General features: G+C 40.1%; 1 protein-coding gene across 1 annotated transcript in view; it reads left to right on the plus strand.

Moving 5' to 3' along the window:
* Nucleotides 1-7,597: 7,597 nt before the first annotated feature.
* Nucleotides 7,598-16,375, plus strand: part of NBEAL1 (neurobeachin like 1) — a 198,761-nt gene continuing 189,983 nt past the window's right edge. The window contains exons 1-2 of the mRNA XM_037741503.1: nucleotides 7,598-7,840; nucleotides 9,061-9,330. Of these exons, the coding sequence (XP_037597431.1) occupies nucleotides 9,280-9,330 (51 nt within the window). The 5' untranslated portion in view covers nucleotides 7,598-7,840; nucleotides 9,061-9,279. The remainder of the gene's footprint in view (nucleotides 7,841-9,060; nucleotides 9,331-16,375) is intronic.

The raw sequence follows: 16,375 nt of genomic DNA on the forward strand, positions 1-16,375 counted from the left end.
CACAAGGTCAGGAGTTCGAGGCCAGTCTGGCCAATATGGTGAAACCCCATCTCTTAAAATACAGAAAAATTAGGTGGATGTGGTGGTGCACAGCTGTAGTCCCAGTTACATGGGAGGCTGAGGCAGGAGAATTGCTTGAACCCAGGAGCCAAAGGTTGCAGTGAGCCAAGATCACGCCAATGATTCCAGCCTTGGCGATGGAGCCAGATTCTGTCTCAAGCAAGCAAACAAACAGACAAACAAAAAACAAACAAACAAAAAAACTGAAAACACAGTGCCAGATATAATTCTTAGGAATGGTGGTAGATTAATGTCAAGAAATAATGTGCATTATTTGTTCTTAAAATGATGCAAAGGAGAAAAAACAAAGGAGAAAACTAATTGAGATGAACAGGTACGGGGGTAGAAATTACACAAGGTTTTTTTTGTGTTTTTTTTTTCTCCTTTTTAATTATCTTAGTAATATAATGCTGTTAGGAAAAAAAGGTTCCTTGATGCATAACAAGAGATCTCAGATACTGATTAACTTAAATTTGAACTAGAACAGTTGAACTTCAATAAAGCTGCTTTCTTAAGAGAACAAATGTCTCTAGTCTCAAATTTTTCTTTTCTTCACATTTGGAAAGAAGAATTTAAAAAGAGAAAATGCTAACGTTTAAACAAGAATTTCCTGTAATTCCTTTTTTCTCTTGATTAAAGAATTTTTCTCTACTGTAGGATGTGGAAGTCTTAACTTTCAATTAACTTTTCAGTCAGCATGGGAAGTTTATTACAAATGAAAGTGAAGTGGTTTTCTTTCATGTTTCAACTTAATTTTAATTACTGCATTCTGTGAGCGTATGTGCACACACATGATTACATGTTGCCTTAAACAAGATATCACAGGGTCTAGTACAGTAAATGTTTTAATCTTGTTACATCCCTGTATAAAAACTTTAATTTTATACAAAGTGAAATGTAAATTACTGAGCTGTATTCAGGGAGTTGGTTGCAACCAAGTTCATAGCCTTGCTGCTTCTACCCCAGATAGACTCATCAAGTAAGTTATGGTTTTCTCAAAACACAGAAGAAAATTTCCTCAGGAGTCAAGCTTTTACCCAGGATACTCTCTTTTCAGAATTCTTCTTTCTTTCTGGACACTGGAATTCTAACATTCCTTCAAGGCCTAGCTCAAGCATACTCTCCACTGGAAAGCTTTCATAAGCATATGAATTACTTGGTGGCATCTCTCAACTCTCCCGATACTCTACAATGTGTTTCCTACAATGCAGATTAGCTCTGGAGTTTCATTGTCCAGTACAGTAACCATTAACCTCATGTGGTTATGTACTTTAAAATTAAATAAAACTAAAAATTCATTTCTTGGTTGCACAAGCCCCATTCTGATTCTTCAATAGCTAAATATGGCTAGTGTCTACTGCACTGAACAGCACAGATATGGAACATTTCCTTCACTGCAGAAAGTTGTGTCAGACAGCACTGGTCTAGAGGCTTGGTTAGATTCAGATTCAGTCCTCAGTTTTTTAATATCTAAATTGGGTACCTTGAAGATCTTGAAAAATATAAAAGTTAAAAAAATAAATAAATAAATAAAATGGGGCCACTGAATTAAATGATCTCTACAGTAACATCCGGTTGTTTGGTTTTGTGATTCTATAGAAGAATACATAATCTATTTTAGTTTTTGTTTTAGTTTCTTTGAGACAGAGTCTCACCCTGTTGCCCAGTCCAGTGGCATGATCATGGATTACTGCATCTTCAAACACTTGGGTTCAAGCAATCCTCCTGCTTCAGCCTCCTGCGTAGCTGGGACTGCAGGAACAAGCCACCATGCCTGGCTAATTTTTTTATTTTTTGTAGAGACAGAGTCTTGCTATGTTGGCCAGGCTGGTTGCAAACTCCTGGCCTCAAGTAGACTCCCACCTTGGCTTCCTAAAGTTCTGAGATTACAGGCAGGAGCCACCACACCTGGCCTTACATTCTACTTTAATAAAAAAATCTGTAAATGGGTGGCTGAGGAGTTCTGATAACACCCACATTCCTGTCAATGTAATCATAATCACTGTGTTTTCATGCGCATGTCTGACACTGTAGCTGAGACAACTGTGTGGTATTACAATTGTGTGGCAATTCTGGTATCCAGGAGCTTGGAAGATTCTATCCTAACAACAAATAAAAAGATGAACAAATGGAAAAATCAACAATTCTTCCTATATCCACCAGAGAAATGAAGTCACAAGGTAAACTCCTGCCACCAAAATTGGAGAGAGAGAGAGAAAGCGAGAGAGAGAGAGAGAGAGAGAAAGAGGGACAAATACAGACAGCATAAATCTCCCCAGGAACTGGAACAAGGGTAGGAAAACCTGAACTGCAACTGACAAACTATTGGAGGCTCAGAGTGGACACGCCGGAGGGTAAAAAGCTCTAGAGGAGGGAGGGCTAGTTATGGAGCAAGCCAAAACACTCCTGTGAGTTTTACCTCCAGGAGCTTGACCAGATTCTTATGGTAAGTATTAGAGAAAAATTCCCTCTTGTTTCCAGCAGGTGGAAGGAAATAAAAAAGGAACCATTTAAAAATAACCAGGGTGGCTGGGCGCAGTGGCTGATGCCTGTAATCCCAGCACTCTGGGAGGCCAAGGTGGGTGGATCAGCCTGACCAACATGGTGAAACCCCATCTCTAATAAAAATACAAAATTAGCCAGGTGTGGTAGTGTGTCCCTATAATTCCAACCAGCCACTTGGGAGGCTGAGGCAGGAGAATCACTTGAACCCAGGAGGCAAAGGTTGAAGTGAGCCGAGATCATACCATCGGACTTCAGCCTGGGCAACAAGAGCAAAACTCCGTCTCAAAAAAAAAAAAATATATATATATACACACACACACACACACACACACACACACACACACTCTTATTTTGAACAAACTGTTTCCTGTTAGATTAACTGAGAATAAGAAAATTGTGTGTGTGTGCCTACACACAATTGCTTATGTATAAGTGAATGGCAGAAATGACACAAGGGACAGGAGAGAGGCATTAGGAAAGTTTTGTTGTAAGGTTCTTCCAATATCTGTGAATTGGTACAGTGCTATTGGTAAGTGAACTTGGAGTAGTCATAAATGTATATTGCAAACTCTAGGGCAACCACTAAATAAGGTAAAAAAAAAAAAAAAAAAGTAAAACTGGTCCGGGCACAGTAGCTCATGCCTGTAATCCTAGCACTTTGGGAGGCCAAGGTGGGTGGATCCCACCATTTTTTTTTTTTTTTTTTGATGTGTAAAATATAAACTGACATTTATTTTTGTTTTAGCTTGAGACTAGGTGCATACTGAGAGATTTGTTAGAGGAAGATGTGGCTTGAAAAGGACGAATGTGAAGAGAAAATACCAGCTAATGTCTCAATAACTGAGGTTTAAGAGGAAGACACTGAGGGAATCTGCCTCTCCTGCTTGCTCCCACAATTCCCAGGGCGGAATCTGGTGCCACAGAAATGGGCTCCTGCCCTTCAGGCAGAGAGGTGGTCCCAGGGTTTGTGGCCTGTGGAAGCTGTTGACACGATGGCCGGAGTCCACCCCACAGACCACATCCTTTTCCTAGTCCCTCTCATACAAGCACCCATAGAGAGCCGCTGTCACCAGGCCGGAGGACAGCCCACTCTTCCTCAGGAAATAGTGGTCATTCTCCCAGCCAAGCTGGTCAGGGACATCCGGAGTCATCCCTGAGGTCAGAAACAAAGGAAAGATATAGGAAGTACTGAAGTTCCCCCACAGGTGAAACTCAAAGATCCCTGTGGCCTCTGTGATCTCCTGTCCACAGGTGTTGAAGCCAAGACCCCCACACCTGACCAGGGCACACACTTGGATGTAGTAAGTACCATGTACAGTGTAAAGCCCATCAAAGACCCCCAGGGCATACAGCTCTTCGGATAAGGTAGGCCTCTTGTAAAGTAAATAACAGCAGAGGCCATTTGAACAGACATGGAGATAGCCTTCCTTTCCCCAGACGGGGTCAGGAGTTGGAGAACATCTGGGACAGCATGGTAAAACCCCATCTCTACTAAAAATACAAAATTTAGCCAGGCATGGTGGCGCACGCCTGTAGTCCCAGCTACTCGGGAAGCTGGGGCAGGAGAATCACTTGAACCTGGGAGACGGAGATTGCAGTGAGCAGAGATTGGCCCGTTGCACTCCAGCCTGGTGACAGAGTGAGACTCTGTCTCAAAGAAAAAAAAAAAGTAAATCGTTAAAGAAAAATATACCATGTTAATACTAGTCAAAAGAAAGGAAAAGTAAATATATTAATGTCAGACACAGCAGACTTCAGAACAAGGAAACTTATCAGTGATATTAAGAAGACCATTGCATAATGATAAAGGAGTCATTTCTCCAAGAAGACATAACAATCCTTAACACATATTTCCCTAACAACAGAGTATCAAAATATGTGAGGCAAAAACTGATAGAACTCCAAGAAGAAATACATGAATCCACTATTATGGTTGGAGACTTAAGTACTCCTCTGCTATATAAATGGACAGATCCGTCAAGCAGACATAAGGACGTAGTTGAAATGAACAGTAACATCAATCAACATCCGTCCACTATTTATCCAGCAACAGCAGAATACACATTTATATTAGTCTAGAAATATTTATTGAGTTCCTACTGTATGTTCAAGAACTGTTCAAAAACCTGAAGATATAGCAGTGAACAAAGTCCCTGTTTTCATGGTGCTTACATTTTATTAGGGGGAACACATACTGGACAAACAAATGCTATATTAATATCACCTGATAAGTGTTACAGTGAAAAAAGAAAGTAAGAAGGAAGAGAGGTTGCTATTTTGGCAAGAAGGGTCTAGGAATGCTTCACGGATAAGGTGACTCTTTTTATTTTACTTTACTTTTTTAGAGACAGGGTCTTGCTCTGTTGCCTAGGCTGCAGTGCAGTGACATGATCATAGCTCACTGCAGCCTTGAACTCCTAGTCTCATTCTCCCGCCTCAGCCTCCCAAGTAGCTAGGGCTACAAGCAAGTACCACCACACTGGGCTAATTTTTTTTTCTTAGTTTTTTATAGAGATGGTGGGGGCTCACTATGGTGCTCAGTCTCGAACTCCTGTCCTCAAGCATCTTCCTGCCTCAGCCTCCCAAAGTGCTGAGATTACAGGTGTGCACCACTGCATCCAGCCTGGATAAGGTGATTCTTAAAGATTCTATGCAGATATCTGGGGAAAACAGACGTCCAGGTAGAAGGGATAGAATGTGAAAATCCCTGAGGCTGGAGTGTGCTTTGTGCCTTTGAAAAGCAGCAAAGAAGTTGTGTCTCAAGTAAGGTAAAAAAGGCCAGAATGGTTGGAGAAGTCAGAGAGGAAAATATTGGAGGAAAATGAAGTAGGTCCTTGCAGGCCTTTTAAAGTGGAATAGGAAGCCATTGGAGGCTTTTTAGCAGAGAAGTGACATCTTACTTCCATGTTAAAAGATCACTCTGTTTGCTACGTTGAGAATAATCCATGGATTGTGGGGAGAGTTATGAACAGAGTCAGGGAAACAAGTTGGAAGGCTATTACAATAAACCAAAAAGATTTTGTAGTAACTTAAACCATTTTAAAGACTGTAGCCATGGCCAGGTGCAATGGCTCACACGTGGAGTTCCAGCACTTCAAAAGGCCAAGGCAGGAGGATCCCTTGAGCCCAGGAGTTCAAGACCAGCCTGGGGAACATACGAAGACCCTGCCTCTAATTTGAAAAGGAAATAAAGATAATGGTTACTACTACTATTTTTAATAGTGACCACCATCCACTTAAGGGAGGAAGTGTGGAGAGATAGTTAGATATATTTTGGAGATATAGTTGAAAAGATTAGATTGGATGTGAAGTACCTGAGGAAGATGGCAAGCACACTTCCTAGGTTCTTGGACTGAGCAAGTCCAATGGCAAGAATACAGTTGCTAAGTACTAAAATAGGGGATCCCACAGGAAGAGTATAATTTCCCCCCAAAGTCTTGACATAAAAATTTCACATGCCTAATGGACAACCAAGGAGAAATGCTGAATGTAAAATGTAATTTCAGTATAAAGAATTGAAGGCATAATTTGCAAGCAATCACTCTCAGTTCTGCTATTTTGCAGTGAAAGCAGCTATAGACAATACTAAAAGAATGGGCATGGTTGTGTTCCAATAAAATTTTGGAACTGAAACTTGAATTTGAATTTCGTTTAATTTTCATATATCACAAAAATTGTTCTTTTGATTTTCGTTAAGCAAGTTCCAAGCAGAATGGGCTGCAAAGCCTATAACATTTACTTTCTGGCTCTTTTTATTTGTATTTTTTTGAGACAGTGTCTCGCTCTGTGGCCCAGGCTGGAGTGCAGTGGCACTACTGGAGCTCATTGCAGCCTTGACTCCCAGGCTCAAGCGATTCTCCTGTTTAGCTTCTAAACAGCTGGAACTACAGGCGTGCACCACCATGCCAAGCTAATTAAGCTGGGCAGGGTGGCTCATGCCTGTAATCCCAGCACTTTGGGAGGCCGAGGCAATCACCTGAGGTCAGGAGTTCCAGATCAGCCTGCCCAACCTGGCGAAACCCCGTCTCTACTAAAACAAAACAAAACAAAACAAAAGAAAAAACAAATCAAAACAAAACAAAACAACAAAAATTAGCCAGGCGTGGTGGCAGGCGCCTGTAATCCCAGCTACTCCGGAGGCCTGGGAGGTGGAGGTCACAGTGAGCTGAGATTGCGCCACTGCATTCCAACCTGGGTGACACAGCGAGACTCTGTCTCAAAAAAAAAAAAAAAAGAAATTTTTTTTGTAGAGAAAGAGTCTCATTCTGTTGCCCAGGCTGATCTCTTGGGTTCAAGGGATTCGCCCGCCTCGATCTCCCAAAGTTCTGGGATTACAGGCGGGAGCCACTGTGCCTGGTCTACTCTCTGGCTCTTTACAGGCAATTTGTGGATCGTTGTGACAAATGAAACAAGATGGGACATTAATTGGTCATTTTTGAAGCTGGGTAATCGTATACAGGGTTTCCTTATACTAGTTTACTTTTGAATATACTTAAAAACTTTTTCAATAAAAAGTTGTGGAAATGTTTAACAAAGGTAAGTAATCTTACGCGTTTTTCCTTCCTAAACAAAACAAAAATCTCTGAAACTTGTCTGTAGCTAGTAAATGCCTTTTGCTTCTTTTCTGAAAAAGCAAAATATTTTGTAAGTCTTTAGTGGTGGTAAAATAAGCCCTTTGGATTTGACACTCGGTGACGGTGAAAGCTGGCACAAAAGGAAAAGAATATTTTTCTTGGGGGGGGTGTGTACATTACTATAAATTCCCAGGATCAATCCTGGTTCTACAAATAAGTCAAAACAAAATCCTCCTTAACACAGTAGCGTCTCACGCCCTCAGACGACTCACGGAAATGACGCCATCAGCAAAAAGCGGGGCGGGGCGGGCGTAGCCGACAAGGCGTCCGCCCTCCACATCCAGCTGAGGGAAGGCTGCCTCCAGCGCGGTAGCCGGCGCCTGCCCAGGAATGGGCAGCCAGAATCTGTCGACTGCGGCTGCGCAGGTATGCTGGGGCGGGGCTTCAGGTCACTCCGCCCATCCCCAGGCTTTGCGATCATTGAACAGCTGCCGCCCGAGGGCTGGGTAAATCTTCAGCGGCCGGAATGATTAGCCGAGGGGGCGGCTCCGCCCCGGCCCGTCTTGGCCTCGCGCCCCGCCCCCGTGTCCCGCCCGCCTGTCCGCCTGCCTGGCTGCGGGGTGACACGGGGCTTCTCCTGGGGAAGGGGGCGAGGGAAGCAGGTTAGACTGCGGCTGGGCGGCGGCGGCGCGGCCCCTAATGTGAGCGTGGTAAGGGGAAGCGGGCTGTTGGGAAGAGTCAGCGGCGTGGCGAGAAATGGGAGGGCCCCGGTGCTTGGGGGTGGAGGGGCTGCAGAGTGAGGGGCGGTTGTGAGGGGGCGAGGCTGTCCGGTCGTGCCCCGATACACACGTGCCGGCGGGGGTCGCGGTCGGGAGGTGCCGAGTCCGCGTTCCTTAGTTCTAGAGCCTCTCGTGGCAGCTTGGCACACCTTAAGTTTGCCTCTGTTTGGGTTGTCTGGGATGTGAAGAGGAAATTTAAAGATCCCCACAAACGCTTGGAAGCTTCTTCGGGAAGTTTTCTTCGCCGGTGCATGCGTGCCCACTTCTCTAGGATGGAAAGGTGGACAGGCCAGGTGGGCGGGTGGACTTCTACTCTCCGAGGATTGTTAGAACAAACGATCTGGGAATTCCTCCCCCGCCCCCACGCCCTGCCCTGCAACACAGCAAACAGTCCCAACAACTTTTTTTTTTTTTTTTTTTTTCCCCTGATATCGGAGAGCTGCTCTGTCGCCCAGACTGGAGTGTAGTGGCGCAATCTCAGCCAACTGCAACCTCTGCCTCCCGGGTTCAAGCAATTCTCCTGCCTCAGCCTCCAGAGTAGGTGGGATTACAGGCGCGTGTCACCATGCCCAGCTATAATTTTGTATTTTTAGTAGACAGGGGTTTCACTGTGTTGGCCAGGTTGGTCACGAACTCCTGACCTTGTGATCCGCCTGCCTCGGCCTCAAAGTGCTGGGGTTAAAGGCGTGAGCCACCGCGCCTGGCCCCAACAACTTTGAAGACGAGACCAGAACAAGGACATTCATTCTAAGAGCTTTGATGTATTTGAAATATGTCTGAGATGTGGGCCTTTTCCTTGTGTATGTACAAAAAGGTGTAAGTGGGAAGGAGAGGGACTCACAGGACCCTGTAGGGCTGGACCCTACAGAGTCTTGCTCATTACTCTCACTGGACGCAATTTTGGTTACTAACATGTACCCATTTCTAGGAGTCTGTCTGTCCTAAAGGATTATATGAAGTGACATACTGTGTTAGCTGTGATGTTTTCCTGAAACACAAGTTTCTGTGAAATCTAATCAATCCGTATGAAAGTGTAGTGGGTTGTTTGTGGAAAGTGAAGCAGATACATCTTTAGTTTCTGGTAAGTCCAGATTTTTTAATATGGCCTCTTTTTCTAACCTTTGTGTTTTTCTCTTTCACAGATTCATTTAATTGCCCAACTACCACTGATGAAGATATGCTGGAGTAACTGCTGAAACTGCCTTTTTTTTGACAGTCCATTTGTTTTACTTCTTTTTGCTTTTCCTGCTGCTATGAGCTCTACTGTAATGACTGAAAAACTTGGAAAAGAAAATGAACATGCTGTAGTCATGAACATAATTTTTTTAAAGAAAAATTAAAGTGCTACAGCGAAAGCCAGAATGGCATCCAGAGAGAGGCTTTTTGAACTTTGGATGCTTTATTGTACAAAGGTAATTGCTTTCCTTTTTATTTTTATGTTTTAAAATACTTTATAAAATTTGTGACTGGCAGGATTAACACTTTATTTAATAGATAATGGTGTATTTAAGTGCTTAAAAGCACTTAAAGGATTTTGTTTTCCTCTTTTTCAGGTTTGAACACCCATATAATATTGGCATACTCTTAAAAACTGTAGAGTGTGGCTTTTATTTTATACTTATGATCCCCAGATGATCCTAGAATTATATAAGTAAAATTATGCCCTTGAGAGAAAAATAAATTATTTTTTATTTTTGTCTGTGCTTTTCATTTTCTCCCAAAAGTGGGTGTAGGATAGAGACATTTTTATGAGAAGGGCATTAAGCATTTTTCTCAGAATGAACCTTTGAAATTGCATCACAAGGTTATTGATTGAACTGCATACTGTGTGATTGCCACCAGGTTAGCACTCTTATGAGAATTGTCTCATTTCCTCCTCACTACAATCCCGTGAGGTGAATATTGTGATCATCTCCTTTTACTGATGAGAAAACTGATGCAAAGGTTACAGGAGTAACGAGTAGCAGAGACTTAACAGTACTACCTGACTGAAGTGCATACCTTTATACATTTTTACTCCTTAACATTTTTGTCACTCAAAAGTAATGTTCTTTCCCCTCCTTGTCTTCATGTGAATTTTTACATGATAGCTTTGATTTTAGGTTTTGACAAGAGTAATACTTAAAAACATGTTTTTCAAGTGAGGAGGTACATTATTACTTTGAAGATACTGGCAAGGATCCGAGAAACACCCTTAATATACTACTTGAGTTAATTAATAAGTCTGTGTGGTGAAGTTCTCAAGTCACAGCTTCTGTTTCTGCATTATCCCTTCGTGCTTCTTAAAAGGCAGATTATTATTTAACAATGGTCTCATTTATCTGTTGTATTAAATTTAGAGATTACACTGGAATTTTCTTTGACTTCCTGATTGGATATATATTATAATCACTAAAGGACATATACTTTGCAATGCTTAAAATGAAGTTTTAAAATAGCTTTTAGTTTTGTGTAATTTAATACCAGAAATGTCTTTTAAAAATAGAAGCTTTCGATAAAAAAGGAATCAAATTCACCACTTTTGAAAATAGTCACTAACACATTAACCAAAAATTAAAATGAATTTTTAGTATGAATACCCTGTAGTTTGAAAATGATTTATTTAAAAAAATCAAATTACTAGGCTTTACTGTTCTCAGAATGACATTGGTGAATGGTGTTACATGTCTCATTAATAAGTTATGTTCTATTTAGTAAATTTACTATTACATTTAATATTAAAGATTATTAAACAGATAGTATAGTTCACTGGCATATGCTGAATTTTATTCTTAATGGCTTTGAATATAAATGTGCATCCCTTCTGTTTTGAAATGTTTATCTTCAATAATGAAGGCACTTCATGGTCAGATTTTGAAGTCTGTCTCTTGGACAGGAATATAAATCTCATTTAATTTGTGTGCTTAATAAGATTTACATTTTTTCACTTGTTTTCAAAGAGTATTTCTTTAAAACCCTGATTTTGTATTTTACTCGTTCATGAATAAGCTACTGGTAAGGTAGACAACATTCTTTTCTGCAGACACCTTGAATAAGGTAGCTACCAAATACGCCTCATAGATTTAAGTCTTCTTTCTAGTGAGCATGACTACCAAATACTGTACCCACTTGTTCTCTATACTTTCTTGCCTTATTATTCCCACTCTAGCATTTAGCCTCTCAAACCAACTGACTCTGTTCTTTTCCCACCTGACAAACTTTTAAGACTTTTTTTTTTTTAAACACTTTTAATGAGCTTTCAGACTACTTGAGGACTCAGATCTTCTTATGAAAATGTTTTCTACAACTTAGTTCCAAAAGCTTCTTAGACTTCTTTGTGGACTTGAAATTGTAGTTTAGTTTTGGCTCTGCTGCTGCTTTGTTTTGTAACCTTGAACGGGATTTACCTCTTTGGGTCTCAGTTTTTCTCATTTGTTGAGTAAGCGTGTATGCATGTATGTATATACAGGGAGAATGCTTGTCTAACTCTCTATTGAGATTTTTGTTTGTTTTGACCTCTGAGGGACAAGCAGTTTTTTTCTTGTTCTTATTCTGTAGATTGTTATGTAGAACTTTTTAGTTCTTTCTTTTTAAAACTTTTATTGTGGAAAATTTCAAGCATGCACCAATTAGAGAAGATGTTATAGTGAACTCTTTTGTGTCTGTCACCCAATTTCAACTATTGCCAGCTCATGTTCAGTCAGCTTATGTGTAACTGTCAATTTGCCCTATCTCCTAATTATTTTAAAGCAAATCCCAGATAACTTATGATCTTATCTATAAATATTTAAATATGTAGAATAATTCCTCTTAAAAACAATCACAATACAATTTTTAAAATTATCCAATATATGATCAATGTTCATACTTTCCTGCTAGTATCATAGTATTTGTATTTTCCCACCGTTTGGCTCAATATTTAAAACAAAGTATACGTGTATTTTGTTGAAAATATCTGCTAAGCATTTTCATCTATAGCTTCTCCTTTACCATACCTTTATTCTTTGCTGTTTATGTGTTGAAGAAACCAGATTTTGACCTTAGAGTTTTCTATAGTTTGGACGTTTTGGTCATTGAATTCTCTTGATTTTATTTTATTATTCCTCTCTTCTGGTATCCGGAAACTGACAGAACAGAGGCTTGATTGCTTTGAGTTCTGTTTTGGGTGTGGAGGGATAAAATAATTCATTAATGTAGTTGGCATCTGTGATTTTTGCCTATATGTGTTAATTATTAGGATTTTTGCAAAATTGTGTAATTTATATTGAGAACTAACTATCAATAGTTGATTGCAGCTCCTTAAAGGGAAGGCAGACAGCATATATGTTTGATTCTCTTTGTCGATTTTCACTATGACTCAATTTACTAACATCCTCCCAAGATGATCAATTGTTTTTCTTGAGTATAAAGTCCATCTTTAATGATTAAAGTGTCTAATATTTTGTTGCCCTGCATAGTTTGATGTCTACACAAAACATTGTATACATACCTGATTAAAGAAGATACCTTGGAAGATTAATGAAGGACTGCTTCAGGGCAGTAAGGTTAAGACCTCCTCCATATTTGCCACAGTGCTAACCTTGGCACAGATAATATACAGTGTGTTAACAATAGGTCAATGTTAAGGTACCTACCATCACCGTGTTTCTATGTCATGTTTTAAAAGTTGCTTCTGGACATTACAAAAGTTTAGTAGGTCTAGTAGGTAGTACTACCTCAGAAATAACCCTTGGATAAAACTGTTTGACCATAGCAATTCTAAAAGAATGCTAATGGAATATATATGTCTTCTGCCTGAGTTCAGTTGCAAGCCTAAATACTAGTGATTAAAGTCCTTTAAGAAGAATTAAAGGCTGGGCGTGGTGGCTCACGCCTGTAATCCCAGCAGTTTGGGAGGCCGAGGTGGGTGGATCACAAGGTCAAGAGATCGAGACCATCCTGGCCAACATAGTGAAACCCTGTCTCTACTAAAATAGAAAAATTAGCTGGACGTGGTGGCACATGCCTGTAGTCCCAGCTACTCGGGAGGCTGAGGCAGGAGAATTGCTTGAACCTGGGAGGCAGAGGTTGCAGTGAGCCGAGATTGTGCCACTGCACTCCAGGCTGGCGCCTGGTGACAGAGCGAGAGACTGTCTCAAAAAAAAAAAAAAAAAGAATGAAAATATTTAGTTTTTAGCAGATGGAGTCCTAATATTTGAAAGAATTTGAGTATAAAACTTGGCAATTTATTTGATTTTATTTCTAATTGATAATTGCATGTATTTTTGGGGTACAATGTAATGTTTTGTTACATGCGTACATTGTGGAATCATCAAATCAGGCTAATTAACATATGTTAACATTTTGTGATGTGCAATTTGGTTTGTTACCAAACTTTTCAGGTCTAAGTTTTCACTTTCTCCCTCTAGGAATAGACTTTAATTGCATTGTTAGAAACGTGTCTTCTTCCTGTTACTTTTTAAAACTTATGTAGTTTTTACATAATACAAGCAGGATGATTTCTAATCTCCCAACATATTCCTGCTCTTTAAAGATTCTTTCACCACTGTATAAGACTATTAATTCAAACTGTATAGTCTGAGGCTGGGCGCAGTGGTTCAGGCCTGTAATCTCAGCACTTTGGGAGGCTGAGACGGATGGATCATTTGAGATCAGGAGTTTGAGACTAGCCTGGCCGGTATGGTGAGACCACGTCTCTACTAAAAATACAAAAATTAGCTGGGCATGGTGGCATGCACCTGTAATCCCAGCTACTCGGGAGGCTGAGGCAGGAGAATTGCTTGAATTTAGGAGATGGAGGTTGCAGTGAGCTAAGATTGCGCCACTGCCCTCCAGCCTGGGTGACAGAGTGAGACTCCATCTCAAAAAGAAAAAGAAAAAAAAACAAATTACATAGTCTGAACTTTTCTTGCCTCCAATGGTTGTCCCCACCCACAGTCAAGGATTTGATTAACAGTACATTTCTTACAGCTCTTATAAGTTAAACATTAATTTGAACAGGTTTAATATTGTATCTGGACTTAGTTCAGTAGTTAACTACTTCTTGTCTGAGTGTATTTTTCTTAAATATAGAAATATTTTAATACAAGTACCTAAGTATACAGTATTTTTATTTATTTTTGTAGACCGAGTCTCACTCTGTGGCTCAGGCTAGAGTTCAGCCCAGGTTCAAGCTATTCTCCTGCCTCAGCCTCCTGAATAGCTGGGATTACAGGTGCACACCACCATTCCTGGCTGAGTTTTCGTATTGTTAGTAGAGATGGGATTTTACCATGTTGGCCAGGCTGGTCTTGAACTCCTGACCTCAGGTGATCCAGCCTCCTAAAGTGCTGGGATTACAGGCATGAGCCGCTGCGCCCTACCCAGTGTTTTTTTTTAATGTCTAAAGATTTTAGGCCGGGCGTGGTGGCTCATGCCTGTAATCCCAGCACTTTAGGAGGGTGAGACAGGTGGATCACTTGAGCTTGGGTGTTTGAGACCAACCTGGGAAACACAGTAAAACCACACTCTACCAGAAATACAAAAAATTAGCCAGGCATGATGGTGCTTGCCTGTGGTCCCAGCTATTCAGGAGGCTGAGCTGGAGGATTGCTTGAGCCCAGGAAGCGGAGGTTGCATTGAGCCGAGATTGTGCCACTACACTTATGTCAAAAAAAAAAAAAAAAAATTTAGTTTATATATGTGTAGTAGGCACCATGTATTCACTGTATTTTTTGATACTTAACATACTGACAGTAAGAGAGATGGTGCTGAGAACAGTTTTTGTTTCTATATGATTATATACAAAGTTTTGAGATTCATGTATGTGTGTAGAAAAAGACATGTATTGGCCAGGCTTGGTGGCTCATGCCTGTAATCCCAGCACTTTAGGAAGCCGAGGCTGGTGGATCACGAGGTCAGGAGCTCCAGACTAGCCTGGGCAAGATGGTGAAACCCTGTCTCTACTAAAAATACAGAAAAATTAGCTCGGCACAGTGGTGAGTGCCTGTAATCCAAGCTACTCTGGAAGCTGAGGTGGGAGAATCACTTGAACCCAGGAGGTGGAGGTTGCAGTGAGCCGAGATCTTGCCACTGCACTCTGTCCTGGGTGATAGAACAAGACTCCGTCGGAAAAAAAAAAAAAAAGAGAAGAAAAACACAGGTGTCATTAACTTCCTATCTCAACTGCAACCCTTGGACAGGCTTAAGGATGTATTTCTATTAGACATTTGGCCTTTTGAGAGTGCTGCAGTTAGTTGGTCACCAGAATATGTAGAAGAAAGAAACTGAGCCAGCCTCTCAAAGTCTTAGATAAGATTAAGCTGTTTTTATGCTGTCTGGTGTAGAGTATCAAATAAGTTAACTGAGTAAAAAGATACAAATTGACTCAAAGCATGGGATTTTAAAATGTGGCAGTGTGGGTTGAAATCCATGGTTCATTTTTGTCATTAGCTTTAAAAAATTGTTTTGTTGAGATTAAATTTGCCCTGAACAATTTTGTGAAGCTACAGTGTTAGAGCTGATATTTAGTCACAATTCCGTGTCTGATCTTAAGGACTTAAAAGCAAGTTAAACTAGTTTCTTTATATTTCAGTTTTCTCAGCTGTCAAATGGAAAAACATAACTATTTTACATATCTGTCAACATTTTTTAGAAAAAATATTTTATTTAAATGTATCTTAAGAGGAAGCAAGACAAAAATGTAATCTTTATAAGTATTTTGTAGCTGTGTTGGTGTGGACATGTGTGTGTCAGAATTACTTCCATTTTGCCCCTGTATTAGTATAATAATAGAGGACAATATTCTCTTACCATTTTGTCAATAGTAATGAAACTGTATGCCTGAATGTCTTAACTGATTTTAAATCTGTGCTTATTTTTGCTTTCAAGCATAGTGCTTAATTATCTTGAATAATGATTTGAGGGTCCTTCCCCTACTCTAAACCAAATTTATTTTGGACGTTGATGATCTTCCATTTCCTGCTGTTGCCCTTTGTCCTGCTAAATCTGGAATATGACTGAAATAGATAGTTTTACAGTGAGCTCAGAGTAAACTTCCTTTTAAGAATAAAAGTTTTGCCTCAAAAAGAAAATAGAATTTAGAGGTGTTTTATTCAGTTAAAAGGCAAGTAACTCTTTTTACATGTAAATTTGGGAAAATGGAATTAGTGAATATTCTTTTAATGAGAATATTGTCAACTTATTAATATAATTTTGTTGTAATCCTAAATAAGTTTTTAGTAAGACGGACACATCAACCCTTATAATTTAAGCCACATTTAATAAGTCTCTGGTATGTGCAAAGTATGAAAATGGCTCTTGATTTTCTATGGCTTAATAATGGCTTTGTATGTAAGGAAGGTGTAATGTTCTTTGACTAAAGAAAACAAAACAAAATCATTAACAGCCTAGTAGTAGTACTTACCAGTTACATGTTTGTTTTCAGAAGTTAGTTATGAAGGCAAGAAGTGAATATTTTATTTTATTTATTTTTTTTTT

This window comes from Cebus imitator, unplaced genomic scaffold (assembly GCF_001604975.1).
Source record: "Cebus imitator isolate Cc_AM_T3 unplaced genomic scaffold, Cebus_imitator-1.0 Scaffold101, whole genome shotgun sequence".
NCBI classification, from domain to species: Eukaryota; Metazoa; Chordata; class Mammalia; order Primates; family Cebidae; genus Cebus; species Cebus imitator.